Source organism: Mesocricetus auratus, unplaced genomic scaffold (genome assembly GCF_017639785.1).
Source record: "Mesocricetus auratus isolate SY011 unplaced genomic scaffold, BCM_Maur_2.0 Super-Scaffold_100003, whole genome shotgun sequence".
In the NCBI taxonomy this organism is placed as follows: domain Eukaryota; kingdom Metazoa; phylum Chordata; class Mammalia; order Rodentia; family Cricetidae; genus Mesocricetus; species Mesocricetus auratus.
In genome coordinates, this window is record NW_024429188.1 from 57,445,041 (window position 1) to 57,471,186 (window position 26,146).

Below are 26,146 nucleotides of genomic sequence, written 5' to 3' on the forward strand. Positions count from 1 at the left end.
TTGTATGTGAGGAACTACTGACAAGAAAGTGTGAATTGGCAAATAAACCATTAGTATTTTAACCTATAATTGGTTAAAAGTAATGCTAACATAACTTATATTTGTAACATTTTAAATCCTAGACTGAAATTTGCTACTAACTATAGAACAACGTTTTTGTTTCATCTTTACATCTATATAAACATATACAAAATGCTCCTGTCAATACTGGGTATATTAGGAATTTTCATGACTAACTTCTGTCAGAGCCCCAATGCTACAACTTTATGAAAAGCATGCCAACTAGAAATAATTTTTTTAAATAGCTTCACCAAATTCCTGAAGATGATTTCAATGAAAAATCTGGTCTAACCCAGAGTTTACCTGGAATTCAAACCTTGGCCCATTCTGTAATATTTCTTTTTCTATAAATATTTAGAATCTAAGAAGTTATTTATCAAAGAAATTAAAGTATAACCTAAGGTCACCTCAAATAACATTGTCATTTGAAATGTAAAGTTGGATCAAATGTATTCTCAAATTGAAGACCTATAGGATTAGCAACCCTGAACTGCTCAGTAAAGAAAGAGCTTGCCTTACAAGCAAGAGACTTGGGTTTGATTTTGAAAACTCTGGTTGAAAAGCAAAGAGACATAGTTGTGTGTGCTTGTTAGCCCAGAACTGGAGTTTGCCCAGTAGACACTCTGCCTCAAAAATAAAAATAAATTAAAAATTAAAAAGTGAGCAACTCCTGGTACATAACATACTAGGTTGTTGTATGGGCACCATGTGCACTTGCACAGACAAGTGCCTGCCTGCATGCTTAGACAGACAGACACACACACACACACACACACACACACACACACACACTTCCTGAGTGCTTCCAGTTCTTATGGTTACCTTTTATCTAATTTCTTGTTTCCACTAAATTCTTAATTTAGTTAATCTTTCATACTACCAAAGGAAATAAAATTTCATACTAATCACTGTTGTTCCTGGAAGTCCTTCAAACTGTAGCTCTTCTCCCATTATACACAGATCGTTCATCCTCTTTCTCCACTTCATTCCAATAAACACTTCTGGTTTAGAACTTTATTCACTTTTTTCTTTGTCCGTCTGTTGCATCCAAAAGTGCAACTGCTAAATAAAAGTTACATACTATGGTAAAATCACCATGACATTTTGAGGTAATTGGACTGAGATCAAATTTGGAAATACATCTCTCATTCTTAGTCATAGCCTCTTCTCAAAACTGAAGCCAATCTGTTAATTACTTATAAAATTCTGGCTTTGTGTTCTAGAAAACATCAAGAAAAGATATAAAGTGGAGGAAGCCTGGAAAAGAGCAATTCCATCACCTTCTGGAGAACATCTTCCCATTGAGCCAAGATTTGAGGATCCTGCAATTCGAGGAAACATTGCAATTCCTAAGGATAATTCTGCACGGCCCAGAGGCAATGTTAGAGTCCCCAAGAATGATGTCAATACTATCCCCATGGTTAATGTTGGAATGCCCATGGATAATCCTCAAGTTCCTAGAGGTAATGCTGGCATTCCGAGAGGGGGTGGATTTGAAGTTTACAAGGGTAATAGTGGTAGAACTTCCAGACGTATGGTATCTTCTCCACTCATTGAGCTCTCAAAGATAGGTGAACATCAGTTATAAAAACTGATACTTTATAATGCTCTCCATTGAAGAAACAAACTAAGACACTTAACATCAAAACACACATGACAAACTTGACACCTCAAAATACTAAATGAGACATCTAAATTATGAATACACAATGAACATAATTAATAAACTTGTGATAGCTATGTATTAGATTGTAGCTAGCTAGTTTATCTTGTATGCAGTAATCAACTGTATATGAAATAATCTAGTTGAAGGATTGTGTTGTAGATGTGGACTTCTTCATTAAACAAAATTTCAATTTTCAAATGACAATGTCTCCTAGTAATTTCAAGTCCTCTTGGATACTTTGATAGACAAATGAAAATGATCTCAGAGGTATTGGGATTTATTTTGATGAGTCTAGCTTAATGTTGAAGACATTTGTTGAAAGCTAGAATCCAGGAGATTTAGCAGAAGATTCTTGAATATAGTACTTCTCTGAACTATTTTAAAAAGACATCTGTAGAAAAGTTCACTAACAAGAGTATTTAAATATGCCTATTTCTGTTCTTTGACTTATACACAGCAATGTTGTAAATATTTATGGGAATCCTTAAAAATACAAGGAGACAAATAACTGTAGAACTGTAAATATCATATGTGGTTGTTATGTTAATAATATAAGACAACAACAGCACCACAGGATGACTAATATATTGCATGCTAAAACTATGTTTTTGGTTTGAAAGTTAATTTTTTACCTTTCCCAGTCACTCTGTTGATTTGCATAAAAAGATTCAGGGTAGAAGATAAAAATTATTGAACTACTTTATGAGATGAATGAATAGGATGCTTTTCCCAGAAAAATGAAGATAGCATTTCATTGGCCCAAATGATCAGCCCAGTATTAAAATTACTGAGCCCTACTGATGTATAAAAGATGGCTTTCTGTAACATGCATTTCACAAATCTTGTAAGGTAAATAAAGTATCACCAGAAGGTTATGAGATTAACTGACAAATTACTTGGAAAAGTAATCTCATTACTTTGTATTCATACATAATATAACATTTGTGCTGAGATTTAGGGTACATGGGCCACTATTCAATTTGTACATTTAAATTTTCAACTTTCCTGAATAATGGTTGCTGTTGTTTTTACAAAACCAAGGGCAATTTGAATAATAGGTTACCACCTAACCCCTTATTGTGTGCCTTAACACATAGTGCAAGGGGTGGCAATCTTTGGACTGAAGGCAAACTCTTGCCTTGTTCATAACTCTTGCCTCTGAGGAAGGAGGTAAAGAGGCTGGCTAGCCTCCCTCCCTTCAATCCCCATGGTTCAGCATGTGCTTTATGAACCAGGGCATTGACCTCATAAAATAAGGAAAGGTAGTGAGATTATTTTCTCCTACTTATTACCAACCCAGAAGATGGGATACCATTTCAGACTTGAGTAACCTGAGTTTTACATAGTGTGGCAAAACCACAGAAATAACAGAAGGATATAGGCTACCATACTTGAGTTACTGACAATACTTGACTGAGAATAAAAAAACAAACTGACAGATCACCTTGTCACATTGACTTTAAGAAACAGAACTCTTGCATTCTAATTTTAAAGGAAACCACCTTGTGAGTGAAAAAAACTATTAAGTTCAATAGAAACTGAGAAATAACTTGCTAAGAACTAATGTTTATAAAAAACAAGTAGAAAAAAGACAGTAAACAAAATTTGGTTCAATTATATATAACACTCATATATAATTGAAGATAGTCACGAAAACACCAACATCATCATCAACAAAACCCTGCTATGTGAATATTATTCCTCATGATCCATATGATTTTGGATATTGTGTTTAGTGGCTTAAAACTTAAATATAAAATATATGTAAAGTGGCCAGCTGCTTCTCTGTACATATTTAAGAAATTAAATGAAACTGTCAAGTAAAAATCGAACATGAAAATGGTCTAAGAAGATGGTTCTTAATCCTGTAATAGAAGTTCCTTATAGCCTTGGTTTTATCCTTCTAAATACTGTTAGTATTTAATTAACTGAGCAATGCATATGTTCAGTAGCACATAATTACTTATTTTCAAAGATTATACCCTATCTTCCTAGGGTTCTCCATATCAAATTAATTCTCTAAGTCACTCAATAACATCATAATTCTACAAAAGAGAGACTAAAGAACATAGTTTTTTAATAAGAAAACTTCATAAAAATTCATATAACTGTCAGAAAAGCTTCATTAATTACATATTATATATCCATCTAATCATTATGTTTTAAGCATGTTTTAGAAGTAAAAACCCAAAATACAGCAAAGTGCTTTTGGCATATCATAGGTTACAAAGTATATGTGCCTTTTCCAGTATATATTTCAAAAGCAGAGAGAGTCACTGATGTGGAAGACAATTTTATGGAAAATGAGAGGAACTCTAAGAAAACAAAAATTAAAATAAAACTTTAGCTTTAAAGTAAATGAAATTCTGCTTTATTATTTTGAAGAGAATATTTTTATTTATTGCTGTTTTGAAACTCCTTATTTAATTAGTTAATAAAATGAACAAATAACCCTAAAGTTTATTCTGTCCTCAAATACACTAATCCCTATAAGTGTCCCCCCTCAATCCAACCTAACTCCAATTCATCCTTTACCTTTCTTATACCCAACCCACTTCTCCGTATCCTCCATACCTCATCCACACTGTAGCTCTTTCCTCACCCCTACACTATTTTGAGTATCTTCTCTGCTTTCCTCCTCTTCCCATCTAATTCCACAATGACACTGTCTCCATGTTCACTACACCCTATTTATTATCATCCTTTCCCCAAGCCTATTCCCAAGCCTCATTCCAACTCCCACCATACTCTTACTCTCCCCTATCTCAAGTCTCCCCCACCTTTCACCCTTAAACTCCACTCCAGCACTAATCATAAATTCTCCCCACCTTTTAAACTTCACGAGCCATGATAGAATGAATATTAAGGTAAAGACCATGAATGTATTTTATTTTTTATAAATCAACCTTTGTTGATTTATAAAAAATAAAATCCAAATGTTCTATATTTTCCATACTGTATCAAGGTATCCAAAATTGTAACATCCATAGTATTAAAACATCTGGATAGGAATAATGATGTGATAATGTAGGGATCAGAAAACCATGTACTCCCCAGACAAAAATTCCTTGATATTTAAAATAATGCTGACTTATTCTAGCCTTTCAAAGATTATGAAAACATACACAGCATAAAATATTTAAAGAAATATTTTAGTTTTAAATTTTAAGTTTTGTATGTCTTTGAAAGCACCAATTTTTCTTATTATTATATATTATAAAATTATTCTTTTTATACTCTTTGAGAAAAATAAATGGACATAAATACCAATTTCTTCATCTAAATTGTAAGATATGTTGATGAAAAACAATTAAATACGCACTTTGTGAATTTACCTAGAGCATATTTTTGCTATTAAAATAATATTTTAAGAGTTTATTTTTTAAAATGACTCACCTTTAGTAGATTTCATTGTCTTAAGCAACTAATATTCACCTACAAACCAACTTCTTTATTCTTATACATATATTAGAGTAAGATAAAAAGATCATCTTCAAAATAAAATTCAACATAAAATGCAGTGACATTTGTTAATTCTAAATTATGATAAAAGTATCAACAGTTAATATTACCCAGATACTCAAAGTTTTTGAAGATCATCATGATGATATTAACTAATTTTCATAATTTCTTCATAAATAAACCTAGTTATTAAAAAATAAACACACATACATTTGAGGGTTTTAAAGTTATAAAACAATAGTTTCCAAAGTTTCTTTCTTAAACCCTAACATTTCATAATGTGCAGTGCATAATGGGATTCAAAACCAAGAAAATTTTCCTAAAGTAGTAGTAACAATTTGGAAACACCCACTATTGTCAAAATTCAGTTAAAAAAATCAAACCACCTCTACACATTATAATTCCCCAGACTTTACACTCATCAGACACTCCAACCAAGTGTTTCAGTTTGTTCTTAGTACAGTCATTATGTTTCAAGTTAGTAGCTCCATATTTCTCATTTTCTACACATCACCAGTGACTAGAGAACAAATCTGTCTAAAATCAGCAAAAGCTGGCATGATGCTTACAGCTTTAATACTTATTGTTAATATAAATTTCCACCTTTTGAAAGTAAAGGAAACAACTGGATTTTATTTTCAGAGAAAAGCAGGACAGTTAAGTGCACTAGTATGGTGAAACATTGTTCATTTACATTGATGCTGTATTTGATTTTGTGAATTGTGCAGTGCCATTATTTGCTGGCCATTATTAACTTCTCTTGTTTACTAAATATTTATTGTGACATGTTTAAACAAAGTACCATTCGAGGTGATACCGTAATATATATGTGATGTGTGTGAATTGACCTGTATTGTATCTTTAAATAAACTGTGGTGTAGATTGATGTGATGTTTTTATTTATTCAAGGGTTGAATTATTGCAGCACTAGAGTATAGAACATCTGGTGCTCATTCTGTGAGATTATGCTAATCCTGTGAAATTCACAACAGGTATTTTAGTATCTTAATAACTTAAAATTCAAATAAATAATATTACAGAGGGGTTGTATCCATTTAATAAATAAATTGCTAAATCAATCTTATTTCTGTAGCAGAATTCACCAAACATTTATTAGGACTATGTTCAAAACTAAAAACAAAATTAATTCTGCACCTGTTTAAGTAGCTGCTTCTTCTGTCCAAATATAGTGACACGATCTGGACACTTTTGTTTTTAGATCTTCTTCTGTGTGTATGTGAGACACAGAGAATATCTGGAAACAAATCTATATTACAACAACAGCAGTTTTATTTAAATCATTGAGAATTTTTGCTAACACAATGTATTTTTTTCTAAACTACACTGTAGAGATGATTTTATTTTATTTCAACTCCAATATTACCCAATCTGAGCTATCAGGTCATATAAAACTAACATTAAGCCGGGCAGTGGTGGCGCACGCCTTTAATCCCAGCACTCGGGAGGCAGAGGCAGGCGGATCTCTGTGAGTTCAAGGCTAGGCTGGACCGATAGCCTCTAAAACAATACAGAGAAACCCTGTCTTGAAAAACCAAAAAAAAAAAAAAAACTAACATTAGCCCTGATTGGTTGGTAAACACGAATATGAAGATTTCAAACATTGACTTTAATGTCTGAATCAGTTGTGAATAAAAACAAGGCAGTTCATCAACTTTACACATTAAAAACGTTGATTTGTTCTAAATATTTTGCCTGTTTCATTTATGAAGAAAATCTCTTCAAAATTAATTTTTTCTTCATGAAAATATAGACTAATGTAATATGGGTTGCACAAACCTTATTAACTATACCACCAGAAGTGTTTGATGTCACAGAAATAAAAATATCAATTCACCTTGTCTTACATATTGAAAACTAAATTTCAACTCTTGGATAATGGTGTTTTGCCTAAGTATTTTCGATTTTGTATTTGTATCTTGTTGACACTTGTGCTCTAAATTGTGTAATCTATAAGTGTCAGCTATTTCTCTTTCTTCTCAAGTACCTTGTGATACTAATTGTGATTAATGTCATTTTCTTATAATATATTTCTGCCAATTGCCTTGTTAATATTTTGTGTCTGGTAAAATTTATTGATGGTTAATGCCATTGTGCTGTCCTCACTATTTTCCAATACATAACAATGATGTGTAAGGTGCATTGCAAAAATGTTTCAATTTACTCTTTTTTCTAGTATGTGAATCTGCTGGAAAAAAATAAATATTTGACACAATAGTGAAAGTAATATATTTCTTCCTGGATTGAAATTTGTCTTTTCCTTTAAATACTTCATATGTAAATTTATATCAATAAATGGTGTCATCTGCATTCAAATATTATATTGTCTATTTTTATTTCTTTTAAAAACACTTCCTATATAAACATTCCTAAAACAGACCTTTCAATAAGAAATAGGAAAAACACCTGGGCGTCATGGTAAACACCTTTAATTCTTGTACTTTGGAGGGAGAGGCATGCAGATCTCTGAATTTGAGGCCAGCCAAGTCTACACAGTGAGTTCTTAGCCAGCCAAGACTATATAGTAAGATTTTTTTCTCAAAAGAATGCTGTTAGAAACAAACAGAAAAATTAATAAAGACAAGAAAATACAAATATAGTTATTTGAAAGCTTGAGAACTTACTACATACCCACAAAACAGAGGATATTAAAACAATGACAAGCAAGTTTCATGAAATACTTTAAATCTTGAGGAACCTACTATTCAACCTATTCATATATAAATCTCACTATTTATGAGAAACACAATTTCTATCATACCCAGGATTTCTTTTTTTTTTTTTTAGTAAAAGCAAGATTTTAATTGCATTGATTGTTTATCCAACCATGACACCATCTAGCAAGCTGACGAAGTAGCCTCCAGAGGGAGTGAAGTTCCCTGTCTACTGCTAGGTTTTGTTGTTGTTGTTTATTTTTTTTCTTTTTTTTTAAATTTAGATAAGAAACAAGGTTGCTTCACAAGTCAGTTCCAGGTCTCTCTCCCTTTCCCTCCCCTCCTCCCGTGCCCTCCCCCATCCCCCCCGTTATCCCCTCGTTCCCCCAGGGAGGGTGAGGCCCTCCATGGGGGTGTCCATAGTCTGTCATTTCATAAAGGGCAGGGCCTAGGCCCTTCCCCAAGAGTTCAGGGTGAGAGTGCACCTCACATTGTTCTATTGGAGTCCAAAGTCCGTGTGTATACTTGGGATGGGTACTGATCTGCTGCCCAAGGCTCAATAGATTACCTAGGCCTCCTCACTGACACCCAAATTCAGGGGGTCTTGATCAGTCCCATGCTGGATTCCCAGGCTGATGCCTGGGATTCAAGAGTTAACCTTTGCCTGATCAGCTGTTTCTGGGGGTTCAACCAGCCCAGTCTTAATCCCTTTGATCATCAGTCCTCCCTCTCTGATACTGGCTTTCTTGAGTTCAGCTCAGTGCTTAACCAGCCACTAAATGTAGTTTCTGTTTCCCAGACTGTCTGGCCATAGGATTGTAGGCTGGCACTCCCCAGATCTATGTCTAAAATCCATATATGAGAGAGTACATGCCATGTTTCTCTTTTTGTGACTGGGTTACCTCACTCAGGATGGTTTCTTCTAGTGTCATCCATTTGCCTGCGAATCTCATGATTCCATTATTTTTTTCTGCTGAATAGTACTCCATTGTGTAGATGTACCACATTTTCTCTATCCACTCTTCGGGTGAGGGACATCTAGGTTGCTTCCAAGTTCTGGCTATTACAAATAAAGCTGCTATGAACATAGTGGAACAGACATCTTTGTTGTATGAATGGGCATCTTTTGGGTATATGCCTAAGAGTGGAGTTGCTGGGTCTTGTGGTAGGTTTATTCCCATTTTTCTGAGGAATCTCCATACTGATTTCCAAAGTGGCTGAACCAGTTGGCACTCCCACCAGCAATGGAGGAGTGTCCCCCTTTCACCACATCCTCTCCAGCATAAATTGTCATTGGTGTTTTTGATTTTAGCCATTCTGACAGGAGTGAGATGGTATCTCAGAGTTGTTTTGATTTGCATTTCCCTGATGGCTAAGGATGTTGAGCACTTTCTCAAGTGCCTCTCAGCCATTTTAGACTCCTCTATTGAAAACTGTCTATTTAGTTCTGCAGCCTACTTTTTAATTGGGTCCTTTGCTGTTTTGGAGACTTGCTTCTTGAGTTCTTTGTAAATTTTGGAGATCAACCCTCTGTCAGATGTGGGATTAGTGAATATTTTTTCCCATTCTGTGGGCTGCCTTTTTGTCTTGCTGACTGTGTCCTTTGCCTTACAGAAGCTTCTCAGTTTCAGGAGGTCCCATTTATTAATTGTTGATCTCACTGTCTGTGCTACTGGTGTTATGTTCAGGAAGCTGTCTCCTGTACCAATTCGTTTAAGGGTACCACCCACTTTCTCTTCTATGAGGTTCAGTGTGGCTGGATTTATGTTGAGGTCTTTGATCCATTTGGACTTAAGTTTTGTGCATGGCGATAAACATGGAACAATCCGCATTCTTCTACATGCCAGTCTCCAATTATGCCAGCACCATTTGTTGAAGATGCTTTCTTTATTCCATTGTATATTTTTAGCTTCTTTGTCAAAGATCAGATGTTCGTACGTGTGTGGGTTAATACCCGGATTTTCAATTCGATTCCATTGGTCTACCTGTCTATTTTTGTGCCAATACCAAGCTGTTTTCAGGACTATAGCTCTATAATACAGCTTGAGATCAGAGATGGTGATGCCTCCAGACATTGCCTTGTTGAACAGGGTTGTTTTGGCTATCCTGGGTCTTTTGTTTTTCCATACAAAACTGATTATTGTTCTTTCAAGGTCTGTGAAGAATTGTGCTGGGATTTTAATGGGGATAGCATTGAATCTGTAGATTGCTTTTGGCAGGATTGCCATTTTTACTACATTGATCCTACCTATCCAAGAGCATGGGAGATCTTTCCATTTTCTGAGGGCTTCTTTAATTTCTTTCTTTAGAGATTCAAAGTTCTTACGATACAGGTCTTTCACTTGTTTGGTTAGCGTTACCCCAAGGTATTTTATGTTGTTTGTGGCAATTGTAAAGGGTGATGTTTCTCTGATTTCTCTTTCAGCCCTTTTATCATCTGTATATAATAGGGCTACTGACTTTCTTGAGTTGATCTTGTAGCCTGCCACTTTGCTGAAGGTGTTAATCAGCTGTAAGAGTTCCCTGGTAGAGTTCTTTGGGTCATTGATGTAAACTATCATATCGTCTGCAAACAGTGAAAGTTTGACCTCTTCCTTCCCAATTTGTATCCCCTTGATCCCCCTTTGTTGTCGTATGGCAATAGCTAGAACTTCAAGTACCATGTTGAAAAGGTATGGAGAGAGTGGACAGCCTTGTTTTGTTCCTCATTTTAGAGGAATTGCGTTGAGTTTCTGTCCATTTAGTTTGATGTTGGCTGTTGGTTTACTGTATATGGCTTTTATTATGTTTAAGTATGTCCCTGTTATCCCAGATCTCTCCAAGACCTTTATCATGAAGGGGTGTTGGATTTTGTCAAAGGCTTTTTCAGCATCTAGTGAGATGATCATGTGATTTTTGTTTTTCAGCTTGTTTATATGGTGGATTACGTTGATGGATTTTCGTATGTTGAACCATCCCTGCATCCCTGGGATGAAACCTACTTGATCGTGGTGAATGATTGTTTTGATGTGTTCTTGGATCCGATTTGCCAGTATTTTATTGAGTATTTTTGCATCAATGTTCATGAGGGATATTGGTCTGAAGTTCTCTTTCTTGGTTGTATCTTTGTGTGGCTTGGGGATCAAGGCTATTGAAGCCTCATAGAAAGAGTTTGGCAAAGACCCTTCTGCTTCTATTGTGTGGAACACTTTGAGAAGAATTGCATACCCAGGATTTCAACTGTAACTTTTCTAGAGTTCTTTCTTCTCTGCTCACCAACTTCAAAATAATTCTATTACAGACTTTGTTTTGGGATACTTCAAGCACATCAGAAATGCCATGGTGGTAACTCTAAAATCACACTGGTTATTTCTACTTAAGAGATGTTTAGAAAATATTTGTATGCTAACATATATATATGTATCAAACACTTTTCCGTTTATTTCAACTAAATTATAATGTTGAAACAATGATGACAAATAAGGTGGCAAAACTCAAAGTACTTTCTAATTTTAGTCTAACGGTTATGTTTTGCAAAATAGTCACTGGGTCATATAATGTTACGAAAAACAAATCTATTGATAAACTTCTGTAGTTTACAATGTAGTTGGAAGATGGAGTACAGAAGAAAAATGGCCAAGAACAGCTACTCTGTCAGGAACTGGTAATCATGAAAATGTGACTCAAAGTTAACCTATGAATAAAATATTGACACAGAAAGATCTGTTAGCAAAAGAGATCCAGAAAATTGTTTTCTTTCAGAAAAAATGCAAATTCTCAGTATGAAATCCTAATATAAAATCATAGAGAAGAAATCAAGTCACATTTTTGTTTCTGTTTAACTTTTTGATGAGTCAAACTTTTTCCTAGTACAATGAATCCCAAATTTAAGTTCATCTAAGTTCAATTTTTATATCAAGATCTATGTAAATTTCCATTTATTAGAGTTATTTCCTCTCTAGCTTGGCATTGTTATTAGTTTTATAGAAAAAAACATGGCTGTAAATCTCAGCAGCTGCTCTGAGTCTAAGAACAAAGAAGGGGAAAGGTCATGCCATTTGTCATACCAGCATGGAGGTCCACCACAAGGCACCTGGCAGACAAATGCTGGAAAGAGTGAGCTTTAAAGAAAGAGTAAGGAAGCTCAAAATATTTTTTAAGAAGTAGAACAGAATAGAGTAAAAAGCTTGGTGGCTCTCCTAGTTAGGGTTACTTTTGCAATGATGCAACACCATGACCAAAGCAACTTGGAAAGGAAAGGGTTTATTTGATTTACACTTACAAATCATCATTCATCACTGAAGGAAGTCAGGATAGGAACTCAAACATGGCAAGGACATGGAGGCAGGAGCTGATGCAGAGGCTGTAGAGTGATGCTGCTTACTGGCTTACCCAGCATAATTTCTTATAGAACCAGGACCACCAATCCAGAAACGGAACCACCCACCATAGACTCAAATCTCCTCCCTCAATCAGTAACTAAGAAAATTCCTACAGCTGAATCTTATGGAGGCACTTTCTCAATTGAGGTTCCCTCCTCTCTGATGACTGTGGTTTGTGTTGAGTTGACATAAAATTAGCCAGTTCAGTGGCCCATTGTTAAACATTCCATTTCTACTGAGACACAATAGCCAGGTCAAGATCTGTCTCTCAAAAGGAAAATGGTTGTCTCCAGATGATCTTCAAGCCTTGCTCCAAAATCCCAAATCTCCTCTGTGATTCACCTATAGGGGGTCTGCCAAAGGCTCCAAGCAGTATCCCTATCTGCTACTGACACCTCAAGTACTCTCAGGTATACTGGATCATATTGTCCAACCAGTGCAGCACCCTTCATTGTGGCCTGTGCCTGTTGAGGAGCCTTCTATTCCAGGCCCCATTCAAACCTAGAAGCTTTCCTAGTTGCTTGGCATATTGCCCAGAATATAGTGAAGAATATTTTTTCTTCAGAATCCAAATAGACCCAGGAAGTGTTGTGCTTCTTTCTTGGTCATAGGAGGAGCCAAGTGCAATCACTCATCCCTCACCTTAAAATAAATATTTTATATGTCCCATACCACAGGACTCCTAAAATTTTCACTGAACTAGAAGGCACTTGAATTTTGGTTGGATTTATTTCCCATCTTATGATGCACATATGTGTTACCAACAAGACCAAAGTTGTTATTACTACCTTCTGCTAACTTGGTCAAGCCAGCATAAAGTTGACAATATAGTTACATTTTGTGGAGGAAAGACAGATGATCATGATCGATTCACAGCCAAACATTAGGTGGCACTCAGGGAAATCCTCAGAATAAGGGGGAGAAGGATTGTAGGAATCAGAGGAGGTCAATGACACTAGAAGAACACAATACACAGAATCAACTAAGCAGGGATCATAGGGGCTCACAGTGACTTAAGGGGCACTCAAGGAGCCTGTATGGGTCTGATCTATCACCTCTGCATTTATGTTCTGATTGTACAGTTGGTGATCATGTGGAACTCATAACAGCAGGAGTGAGGGGTACCTTTGACTCTTTTGTCTATGCTTGGGACCCTTTTCCTCCTAAAAAGTCGCCTCATCCAGCCTTGATATGAGGATTTGTGCCTAGTCTTATTGCATCTTGTTAAGCCATGTGGTATTGATATCCCTGGGATATCTGCTCTTTTCTGAAGGGGAACAGAAGAGCAGTTGATCTGGGGGAGAGAGAATATGGTCAGACAGAGGCTGTGAAGAGGGAGGATGGGAGGGAGGGAGGGTTGCGGCTGGGATGTATTGGGTGAGTGAAGAATAAATAAAATGGGGAAAAACCCTTCTAACTAGGTTATCACACAGGCTGGAGAGTTAATATATTCTTGAGGTAAAATTGTAAAAGTATACTGCTGGACTTGTCAACTGAAAGCAAATTGCTTCTGGTGGTCCTCATGGATAAGTACCAAGAAAAGGGCATTCTCCAAAATCTACCTATCTTCTACCCTGGCCAGATAGGAGAGTTAAAGGGAGATGTGGTGGAATCCAGAACCCCTGTATATCTCAAGTCCTTGATAGTAGCACTAATTTCTGCAATTTCTCCAGGAATGCAATGTTTTTTGATTCACTATTTTCCATGGTAGAGGAAAGTCCAATGGCTCCCATATGGATTCTTCAATCTTCATTCCACAGGTCAAGGAAACAGTGTGGGAATTCTGCCAAATTCTAAGTACATGTATCCCAATTATACGTTCTGGAACTGGGAAAAGAACCACAAGATGAATTCAGGGATCCACTGAACCTACTGTGAGTTGTACTTCAGCCAAAATTCCAATATTCTCCTGACATCTATAAGCTCCTACTTTAACTGGAAGGTCACAATGCTTCTTGATGTCAATTCATAACCAGTATCATATAGACCCCAGAAACTCTGATTGTTTCCTTCCACCAGTGTACAGTTACCCTTTCAAAGGACATGGGTTTCTCTGGGGAAGGACTGGAGAAAGGTTATCCCTTCATTCAAGGGGTTCTGGATCTGTACACTAGCTCGTCTGGATATTGGTTCACAGGTTGAGATTCCATCTTCACACAATCCAGTACAGCCTTTCATTTATTTGTTTGATAATTTTTCTGCTTATACAGATCAAATAAAAACATAGTAATCTTCTTACCTATTTCATGCCAGGAAATCCTAAACTCATGTCACCATAAAATTCACTTTTCCTTATTAGGACATTGCTTTGTCTATGCTGCCTACTAAGATAACTGATTGCTGTGACTTTGGTGATTCAATACTGCCACCTGGGCCCTGCAACCTTGGGGCCCAATCAAACCCACTGCATTTAATTCATCCAATTGGGCAGCAGATTCTCCAATCCTAAGGTCTGATACAAAGAAAAGAGTGACAACAAAACTCTTCAAATGAGCGGGCACCCCCTCATCATTTTGTGCCTTATAGGATAGCGAATGGCATGCCTTCTGGGTCTTCCCATTGTAGAGGTTTAGGTTTTATATAGCTTACCCACTCCAGCACTGCAATTTCCCTGATTCTTAAAAAATATCCCCTCATCTCTGGACATTGGTGGTGGATGCCTTTAATACCGGCACTCAGGAGGCAGAGGCAGGCAGATTTCTGTGAGTTTGAGGCCAGCCTGGTCTACAGAGTGCGTTCCAGAACAACTGACTGACAGATCTACACAAAGAAATCCTGTCTTGAAAAACAAACAAAAACCCCCATCACAGCCCTTCCTCAATGGTAAGTCAAGGGATATCAGGCATCTCCAACAACTTTTCAGTAGGCCATCTTTTGACAAATGCTTCAACCAACCATTCAAACAAACTTTTTGCTCCTTTCTTTTAACTCTGTGAGCCTCAATATTAAACCTAGAATCTCCATTCAGTAAACTCAAACTGACCCAGTTTTATGTACCTTTCACCATTATCCCACACCCTGAAAATTCATTTCCTCACATATTCTCCATACTAATGCTTGAATAAATTAGCAAACTCATTAAACTATTTAGTGTTTATAGTGAAACTCTTCATGAACTACACTTTATATCTCCCCTCTAGGAGTGTACTTGAGTCTGAAGGCCACGGGTGGGCCCTGAACATCAGTTAGTATTCTCTTACCTGGCACCTTCTGAAAGGCAGGTTACTGCCAGTTCAGCAGACAGTGAAGGATTTATTCCTTCATTCAAAGACAGAGGGTGTAGTATGGCAGGGGGTGGACTTGTGGATGAATCATCCATTAAAGGTCAGAAAGACACCTTCCTCAATTGAGATAAACCCTTTTGATCAGGGTTCTATATCAATACTTAGTAGAAAAAAGTGGAATTCTGACATTAACAGACAATTATCAAGAGTTCAGGGCTGCAAAGATGTCTCAACTGTTAAGAACATTGGCTATTCTTCCAGTGGATTCTGAGTCAGGTTCAATTCTCAGCAGTCATCTGATGACTCACAACTGTCTATCTGACATCCTTTCTGACCTTTCTGGGTACTGTATACATAAGCAGGAAAAGATTATTACACATAAAATATAATGAATGTTAATTTTTAAGTAGGAGTTCAATGTTGTCTCTAAGAAACATATACACTGGCTTTGATTTTTTATCTTGTAAGAATAAAATTTGTTATCATTTATCCCAACTGTTGTCTTTCATCTAGTTCTATAGAGACAATTTAAAATCTTCTCTTACCTGCAAGCACACACACACACACACACACACACAATTTACAAGAGTACCTACAGTCCTTATTAAGAATTACACTGCCCATGTTTATTTTTTCCTTTTTCACAATTGTAGATCATGCTCTGCTACTGAGAAGCCAACTTTACCTATCTGAAGACACTTGGTTGTTAACCACCTCCTGTTTATGAATCCATACCTTCACCCTTGAAGATGCTGTCCTTTACTTATTCTCACCATGAGACAAAAATTTAATGAGGGCCCATGGATGCTTTCCCCATCCCATTCACACATTTCCTGCTCCCCTTCACTTCTCCCCCCTCACTTTACCCCAGCTCCCTGCACCCTCCCCCAAGCTTTCTGTTCACTGAGGAGATCCTGTCCCATTACCCTTCTCTGGGGTACCATGTATATCTCTCTTAGGGTCCTCCCTGTTTCTTAGAATCTCTGGCGGTGGGACTGTAGGATGACACTCCCATGCTTCATGTCTAAAATCCATATATGAGTGAGAACATACCATGTTTGTCTTTTTGTGACTGGATTACCTCACTCAGGATGGTTTCTTCTAGTGCCATCCATTTGCCTGCAAATTTCAAGATTCCATTGTTTTTTCACTGAATAGTACTCCATTGTATAAATATATACCACATTTTCTCTATCCGCTCTTCAGTTGAGGGACATCTAGGTTACTTCCAGGTTCTGGCTATGACAAATAATGCTGCTATGAACATAGTGAAACAGACATCCTTGTTGTATGAATGCACATCTTGTGGGTATATGCTTAAGAGTAGAATGGCTGGTATAGGGTTGTTTTGGATATCCTCGTCTTTTGTTTTTCCATATAAAGCTGAGTATTTTTCTTTCAAGGCCTGTGAAGAATTGTGCCAGTATTTTGATGGTAGTTGCATTGAATTTGTAGATTGCTTTTGGCAAGGTTGCCATTTTTACTATGCTGATCCCACCTACATAAGAGCATGGGAGATCTTTCCATTTTATGGTATCTTCTTTAATTTCTTTCTTTAAAGACTCGAAGTTCTTGGTATACAGGTCTTTCACTTGTTTGGTTACCATTAACCCATGATATTTTATGTTGTTTTGGGCTATTGTAAAGGGTGATATCTCTCTGATTTCTTCTCAGTACATTTATCATCTGTATAGAGTAGGGCTACTGATTTTCTTGAGTTAATGTATCCTGCTGCTACTTTGCTGAAGGTGTTTATCAGCTATAGGAGTTCCTGTGTAGAATTTTTCAGGTTACTTATATAAACTAACACACCATATGCAAACAATGAAAGTTTGACTTCTTCCTTTCCAATTTGTACCCCCTTGATCTCCTTTTTATTGTCTTTTTTGCTCTAGCTAGAAATTCAAGCACAATATTGAAGAGGCGTGGAGAGAGTGGACAGCATGATTTAAGAGGAATTGTGTTGAGTTTCTCTTCATTTAGTTTGATGCTGGCTGTTGGTTTACTGTATATTGCTTGTATTATGTTCAGGTATGTTCCTGTTATCCCTCATCTCTTCAGGACCTTTATCATGAAGGGCTATTTCAGCATCAAGTGATGTGATCATGTGGATTTTCTTTAACAGTTTGTTTATATGGTGGATTATATTGATAGATTTTTGTATGTTGAACCATCCTCGCATCCCTGGAATGATGGATGTTTATTCTGATGTGTTCTTGGATTTTATTTGCTAGTATTTGATTGAGTATTTTTCCATCAATGTTCATGAGGGATATTGGTCTGTAGTTCACATTCTTAGTTGTGTCTTTGTGTGGCTTGGATACCAAGGTAATTGTAGCCTCGTAAAAAGCCCTGGGCTTTTTTGTTGTTGGTGGTGTTGGGAGACTTTTCATTACTGCTTGTATTTCATTAGGGGTTACAGGTCTGATTAAATTGCTTATCTGTTCTTGACTTAATTTTGGTAAGTGATATCTACCCAGAAAATTGTCCATTTCCTTTAGATATTCGAGTTTTGTGGGGTACATGTTTTCAAAGAATGACCTGAAGATTCTCTGGATTTCCACAGTGTCCATTGTTATGTCCCCCTTTTCATTCCTGATATTGTTAATTTGCATGTTCACTCTGTCTTTGGTTAGTTTGGATAAAGTTTGTCTATCTTGTTGATTTTCTTGAGGGACCAACTCTTGATTCTTTGTATTGTTTTCTTTGTTTCGACTTTGTTGATTTCAGCCCTCAATTTGATTATTTCCTGGTGTCTATTCCTCTAGGGTGAGTTTTCTTCTTTTTGTTCTAGAGCTTTCAGTTGTGCAGTTAATTCTCTAGTGTGACTATTCTCCAGTTTCGTCATATGAGCACTTAGTGCTATGAACTTTCCTCTTAGTACTGCTTCCAAAGTGTCTCATAAATTTGGGTATGTTTTATCTTAATTTTCATTGAATTCTAGGAAGTCTTTACTTTCTTTATTTCTTCCTTGACACAGGAATGGTACAATTGTGTGTTGTTCAGTTTCCATGAGTTTGTGGGGTTTCTGCAATATGTATTGTTGTTGAATTCTAACTTTAAACGATGGTGGTCTGATAAGATACACGGGCTTATTCCAATTTTTTGTACCCGTTGACATTTGCTATGTTGCCAAGTATGTGGTTGGTATTTGAGAAGGTCCCATGTCGTGCTGGAAGAAGGTATATTCTTTTGTGTTTGGATGGAATGTTCTATAGATGTCTGTTAAACCCAATAGGGTCATAACTTCTGTTAATTCCTTTGCTTCTTTGTTAAGTTTTGTCTGGTGATCCTGTCTAGTGGTGGGAATGGGGTGATGAAGTCTCCCACTATAACTGTGTGAGGTCTTATGTGTGATTTGAGTTTTAGTAATGTTTCTTTTAAGAATGTGGTTGCCTTTGTATTTGGGCATTGATGTTCAGAATTGAGATTTCTTCCTCATGGATTTTTCCTGTGATAAATATGAAATGATCTTCTTCATCTCTTTTGATTGACTTTAGTTTGAAGTCTAGTTTGTTCGATACTAGGATAGCTACATCAGCTTGTTTCTTAGGTACATTTGATTGGAAAAACTTATTCCAACCCTTTCCTCTGAGGTAATGTTTATCTTTGAAGTTGAAGTACGTTTCTTGTATGCAGGGAAGAGGATGGCTTCTGTCTTCGTTTCCATTCTGTTAGCCTGTGTCTTTTTATAGGCAAATTAAGACCATTAATATTGAGGGAGATTAAGGAGCATTGAGTATTAATTCTTGCTTATTTTTGATTTGTTGGTGGTGGTGTTATTGTTTGTGGATTTACTTTGCTTTTTCTTTTGGCTTTTGGTAAAGTTGGAATATCTATTGCCTATGTTTATGTGAGTGTAGTTACCTTCCTTAGGTTGAAGTTTTCCTTCCAGTACTTTCTGTAGGGCTGTATTAGTGGACATGCATTGTTTAAATCTGGTTTTGTCATGGAATGTCTTGTTTTCTCCATCTATAGTGATTGAAAGCTTTGCTCGTTATAATAGTCTTGGCTAGCATCCATAGTCTCTTAGTGTTTGTAGAACATCTATCCAGGACTTTCTGGCTTTCAGAGCTTCCATGTAGAAGTCAGGTGTTTGCCTTTATATGTTACTTGGCCTTTTTCCTTTGCTGCTTTTAATATTCTTTATTTATTCTGTATGTTTGGGGGTTTGATTATTATGTGACAAGGGGACTTTTTGTGGTCCACTCTATTTGGTGTTCTGTAAGCTTCTTATACTTTCATTGGCATGTCTTTCTTTAGGTTGGGAAATTTTTCTTCTATGATTTTGTTGAATATGTTTTCTGCCCCTTTGATGTGGGTTTCTTTACTGTCTTCTATCCCTATTTTTCTTAGATTTGGCCTTTTCATGGTGTCCCATATTTCCTGGATATTTTGTGTTAGGGATTTGTTGGACTTAAGGTTTTCTTTGGTCGATGAGTCTATTTCTCCTAGTGAATCTTCAACACCTGAGATTCTTTCTTTCAACTCTTGTATTCTGTTGATTATGTTTGCATCTGTAGTTCCTGATCGTTTACTCACCTTTTCTAATTCCACCATTCCTTCAGACTGTGTTTTTTTATTGTCACTATTTCAGCTTTCAAACCTTACACTGTTTGAATTGTTTCTTGCAATTTTCTGTTTGTATTTTCTTCCATTTCTTTAAATGATTTTCTCATTTCCTCTTTTTGGGTCTCTATCACCTTCATGAAGTTGTTTTTAGGTCGTTCTCTTCTGCTTTATCTGTATTGTAATGTTCAGGTCTTGCTAATGTACAGTCCCTAGACTCTGGTGGCATCATATTGCTTTTTCTGTTGTTGAATGTGTTCTTATATTGTTGTCTTCCCATCCTTTCTTTCAGTGAGTACAAGTGGTGTCTCTTCCTCTCCTGGTGGGTATGGGTCCAAGGTTCTCTTCCGGTGGGTGTAAGCAGGTTCGATACTCTGATGGGTCTCACAATGGGTGCAGGTGGGTCTGAGGCACTCCCTTTCTTCTGGCCTGAGTGGGGGTGTGAGTAGACCTGTACGCTCAGCAGGCTACTGGTTGCTGGGTCCTCCAGTGGCAAGTGGACCTAGGCCCCTGTTTGCTTGGTCCTCCAGTGGCAAGTGGACCTGGCTGCAGTCCCCAGGCCAGGAGATCTCAGAGAGGGCAAGAGGAAGGAAGACCTAAATAATTTTAAAGTACTGCCATCCTTAAAACTCTGAACACTTCAAATGTTCAATATATTTAAAACATGCACAGTCTCTTCAGAGTTCAAAATCCTCTCTAAAAATTCCAAAAGTCTCTCTAAAATATCCAGAATCCCTGTAAAATTTCAAAGTCTCTTAACTATGGTCATTTGAAAAAACAGAAATTACGTATTTCTTATTCCAAAAAGGAATAGCCAGATCAAAACAAAATAATCAGATCAAAACAAAACCAAAGTCCAATGGTGTAAAAAGTTAAGTGTCAGGCATTTGAGATACACTCAGGATCTTCACATCCATTTTTCCAGCTCTGTCTTAGTCTCAGATTCAGGCCATCTCTACTCCACAGCTTCTACCTTTAGTGATTGTTCCATGATAATGGCATCTCCAAAATGCTGGGGTCCCTGCTGTCACTGGGATGTACCTTCACAAATAATCTCTCCTGGGATCCCTTTAAGGACTCTGACCTTGCTATATGGGTGTCAAGCCTCGACTTCTCTCCGTAACAACTTCCATCCCAGGAGCTTATACTGAAACTGAGACTGCACCTTCACAAATGACCTCTCCTGGCCTCTCACAGTGCCAAGCCTCAGCGGCTCTCTGTGACCCCTTCATGCCTTCAAAACCAGTGCTACCTGGGGGTTACTTACACATTACCAAGTCCAGCTGCCAGCATGAGGTAGGCCCTTGGAACATAGCTCCTATATGCTGACCCTAAGGAAATGCACTCAGATTTTACCTCAGTGACATTGGTCTCAATTATTCCAGTAAAGCAAAGGTTTCACTTTAGTGGTTCTGGTCTCTTGTTAATCACCAGCTGATTCTTTAGCCCCAGCTGACTGGAACTACAGGTTTTTAATTCACAGTATCAAATGATCCTGACTGAATCTTTAAAGGACTCTTAAAACTTCCCTCTGAAACTTTGCAAGCCAGGCCTCCATTTATCTAGGCTCCTCCTAGAAATTTCCCCTAAATGCCCCTAACAATTTATCATTAAGCTCTGAACATTCAATGGCTTTTCTACTTCAAACTCTTACCATAATTTTCCCCAAAATTCCATCAGGTCTGTCACAGAACTATCCCACAAACCTGATACCAATTTTTGTCTTATTTAGGGTTTCTATTGCTGTGATAAAAACACCATGACCAAAATGAACTTGGGAAGGAAAGGGTTTGTTTCATTTTACAAATTTCAGGTCACATTCCATTGCTGAGGGGGTCAGGACTTAATACAGAGATGGTGGGAACTGAAGCAGAGTCCCTGGAGGAAAGCTGCTTACTGGCTTGCTCTGTCTGCTTGCTTTTTTGTTCTTTTTTTTTTGCTTTTATTTAAACAGATTTTTTCTCACACAGTATATCCTAATTATGGTTTCTCTCCCTCTATTCCCAGTGCGATGTGGCAAGAAAATGCAAATGTTCTACCCTTCACTCATTGTTGAGGCCATGTCAAGTTTAAGTAGAATTTGATCTCCTTGATGGAGACCCCTTGTGCCTGCCTAGCAAGATACCAGCTCATGATTTCTGCCTTTTAAAACCCCGTGTTCTGGACACCCGGGGCTTCATGTAGATCCCTGAACACTTGAGCATGGTCTGACTTGAATAAAAACTTTCAGTTGGCTATAAACTGTGTCTGAGTGGTTATGTGTGGTGGGCTTTCCTTAACACCAGTTCCTCTTTCCTTCCCTTCAGATCCACTCCTTAATGATGATAGCTGATGCTATAGGGGATACAATATAGTTATTTACCAGAGAGAGAGAGAGTCACACAAGCTGGGAGTCAGAAGTGTGGCCAGTTTCCAAAAGAGAGGTCCTTTTTCCTTCTGCTTCCTTTTATCTCTACCTGTGCTAATTTACTTGTCCCCGCCCTCATGGGCAGATAGCGTTGCGGGGTTCACTCCTACAATTCCCCTTTTAGTCTAAATAGAAGATTTAAATTTGATACAAACTCAAGCATATAAAACATATATACATAGATGGTGATAATTAAGTTATAATGTACTTACATCCTAAGCTAAACATATCCATTCCACCTAAATTCTAAACTTATCTGAAAGGGATGCCTAAGTCTGAACACCTCCTTCCAATTCTAACCCTAAAATAATTGAAAATTAACACTAACAGGTGTAAACTATCCTCTAATATCAATAGTAGGGAGAAGGGACGTGGAATTCTCAAATTTACTTCCTGCTGAAGTGGGACGATGACAATCATGGGGGCCTGTGGGAAGAAATTGTTAGTATAACAAGAGTCTTAATTAGGTTAATTAGTCTCTGTTTGGCAGGAGATGCTTGACTGAAGTTCTTGATTGGAGTTCTAATTTTGATTGAAGCTCTTATCTGAAGCTCTAGTCAGATTATAGAAGATGCACTGTATCAGTTCCTTATTCTGGAGTTGTGTCGAGTGATTTAGTCCTAAATCGGTTTCAGGATGGTGCTTGTCAGGTGGGGTCGATGATATGCATCAAGTCAAATCAGGCGGAGTTGAGGAAGTGAATCCCCATTCTCTTTCTGAAGCAGTTGAAGATTGCTCTCAGGAAACCCCTTGTTCTCTGGAAAACTCAAACATTAATGTTAGCACAGAAATTTATAACTTTTATATGTATGCATACTGGGAAAGGCAACCCTAAGGAAGATAATAAACATGAAGGAGATTAGAATTTTAGAGAAAGAACACAGATGACAGTCCCTGATTTTGTTTTTCTTCTGTCTTATATCAATGGCTCTTTGATATAATATAGAAATTCTGAATTGTATTTTAACAATATGCTTGGGTTTAAAGCAGGAGAGCCAATCCAACTCTAAAGTAAAGCCAGTGTTAATTAGATGAATTGGGACTCAGGCATATTAAGAAGCAAAGAAATTGGAAATTATAATAACAAAATAGAGAGATTCAGACATTGATACCACGTTGTATTAGTGCATGTTTGATGGTCCTCTGGGTAGCTATCCTTTCCTCTTCAGGTATCCATATGCCCAGTATTTTTCACTGTTCAGAGCTAAGTTTTCCTGTAAAGACAAAAACAGAACACTTCTCTTTCCTTTTATGAGGTCTCCTTACACATAGTAGTACATGGTAGAATATGACCTTGTAGATGAGCCAACATCTTTCCTCCTCCTGAGACATCTTCTGTTCTGATCGAATCTTAATTAATTTCGATGGGATCCAAAGTTTTTCTTCTCCTGTGGAAACAAAAGCAAAACCCCTTCCCCAACGTAACACATATCCTGTTTTCCAGACTGAGGTCATAATATCCTTAAAATACACTGGTTGGTTCAGTTCAGAAGTCTTCTCTGTAGTCCAGTGTCTTTCTGCTGCAGTTTGTCCTTTTTCATTAGCATTAAGAAAATTCAACGTTAGTAAAGCATTATGTAACCTGTGTTTGGGGGTCTTTGTTCCCCCTTGCTGTTTATGAAGCATCTCTTTTAAGGTTTGATTAAATCTTTCAACCACTGCTTGTCCTGTGGGATTGTAACGTACACCAGTTACATGTTTTATATTATAATATTTGAAAAATTGTTCCAATTTACTGGAGACATATGCTGGAGCATTGTCAGTTTTTATTGTTTTAGATATACCCATAACAGCCATCACCTCTAAGAGGTGTGTAATAACAGAATCAGCCTTTTCAGAGCTGACAGCAGTAGCCCATTGGAAGCCTGAGAACATGGGAATGGTATGGTGTATACATTTCAAACTGCCAAATTCTGGGAAGTGAAATACATCCATTTGCAAAAGTTCATTTTTGTGAATACCTTTAGGATTACAACCTGCTTGTTACAGAGTTTGATTGTAGAATGAGCAAGTGGGGCAATTTCTTACTATTTCTTTGGCTTGTTGCCAGGCGATAGAAAAATCCTTCTTTAAACCTTTGCTGTTAACATGGTGTTTCTTATGAAATTCTGGAGCTTCCAACACATTACCTATTAATAAATGATCAATTTCATCATTGTCTTGTGCCAGAGGACCTGGCAGACCCGTATGGGATCTGATGTATGTTATATATAGGATGAGTCCTGTTTCTGATGGTTTCCTGTAATTGTAAAAACAATGAGGTTAATTCTGTGCCATCAGGAACAAATTCTGCAGTCTCAATGTGCAAGACAACTCTCTCTGCATACTGAGACTATATTGAGAGCCTCTGTAAAGTCTTTAAGTACCATGAGAATGTCAAATAACTCTGCCTTTTGTACAGAGTTGTAAGGGCTTTGAACTACTTTACTTATATTTCCTAATTTATACCCTGCCTTACCTGATTTGTTTGTATCCAAGTAGAAGGTAAGAACTCCTGAATAGGTGTTTGTCTCACGATAAGTGGAAGAATTCAAATTGTTTTCTTTATGAATTTGATTCTCTCTGTTTTAATATTTGATTCTCTCTGCATTAATATTCCTGAGATGGGGAAGTCCTGTGTATATGTCAATAAAGCATTGTTGGCCAATAGGGAAGTAAGATAGGTGGGACTAGGAGTCGAGGAGGACTCTGGTAGGAGAAACACAGGAAGTCACGATATAGCCCGCCAAAGAATTAAGATGTCCGGAACTTTTCTCCAGTAAGAGAAATACTTAGATTAACAATTATGGGATAAATACTTAAGTCAGAGGTAGCCAGTAAAAAACAAGCAAGGCCAACAGCTTCATAATTAATACAGCGTCTTGTGTGTTATTTGGGGACTCAACCGGGCAGAACCCAGGTGACTGGTGGGGAAAAACCAAAGCAGCTGGCAAGGAAAAGGCTTTACTGTACAACTCCTTTTCTGTCTTTCATTAGAAAAAAACTTTGAAGGAATAACTATAAAATGTAATATAATAAGATAATACAAAAATCAACGTATCATGGCCCCTGCACGTTGCCTGGGCAACACAATAGAGCTGTCCCTGAAGGTGCAGATGTCGGAGAACTGACCCCGAGGTGGTTAAGCAGTAGAACTGACTCTACTTCTCACTCACTGTGCAAGTGTGAACTAGCTGGGGCAATGCTGGAGAGCTCACTCAGTTGGTGGGGACAGGGAGAGCTGACAGGCTGACCAACCCTGCAGCTGCTTAGGCCCAGAACCAGGGTTGTGACTTAGGTCTCTCTCTGATCTGCTGGAGCAGGTGAAGAGACATGACCTGCAGACCCAAAGCTGCTGGATCTCCACAATGCAGGATACCAACAGGGTGTCCAGGAGGAGCCCCAGTGAGTACCCAGCATCAATAGTGTAGCCTCGAACCAAACCAATGACTCATTGCAATGAACACTTACAAGCAAAGGCATATGGACAAAGGATATACTGTGTGACTTACTGTGTCACACTACAGCTTCCATGATGAGATTTTTAATTTTCCTCTCCTTTTCTTTTTTTCTCTTATGTTTTATTTTGAGGGGTGGTACAGTGGAGGAGGAAAAATGCAAAAGATAGGATTAAGATGCATGATGTGAAAAACACATTGAATAAAAAAAGAAAGTAAAAAGAAATCAGCATAACAGAATCAGGCAAAAGAAATAGAAAAAAAAAGACCAAGTGAAGGCAAAAGAAA

General features: G+C 37.3%; 1 protein-coding gene across 5 annotated transcripts in view; it reads left to right on the plus strand.

Annotated features, from left to right (window-relative positions):
* The window catches only part of LOC101831433, a 317,754-nt gene extending 295,516 nt beyond the window's left edge, over positions 1-22,238 (plus strand). For 4 of the 5 annotated variants that reach the window (XM_040744339.1, XM_040744342.1, XM_040744341.1 and 1 more), the window contains one exon: positions 1,284-4,912. In XM_040744339.1, the coding sequence (XP_040600273.1) occupies positions 1,284-1,648 (365 nt within the window). In that variant the 3' untranslated portion in view covers positions 1,649-4,912. Of the gene's footprint in view, positions 1-1,283; positions 4,913-13,981; positions 14,096-22,021 lie in introns of those variants that run through there. The other variant, XM_040744340.1, reaches the window with a different exon arrangement.
* The last annotated feature ends 3,908 nt before the right edge of the window (positions 22,239-26,146 follow it).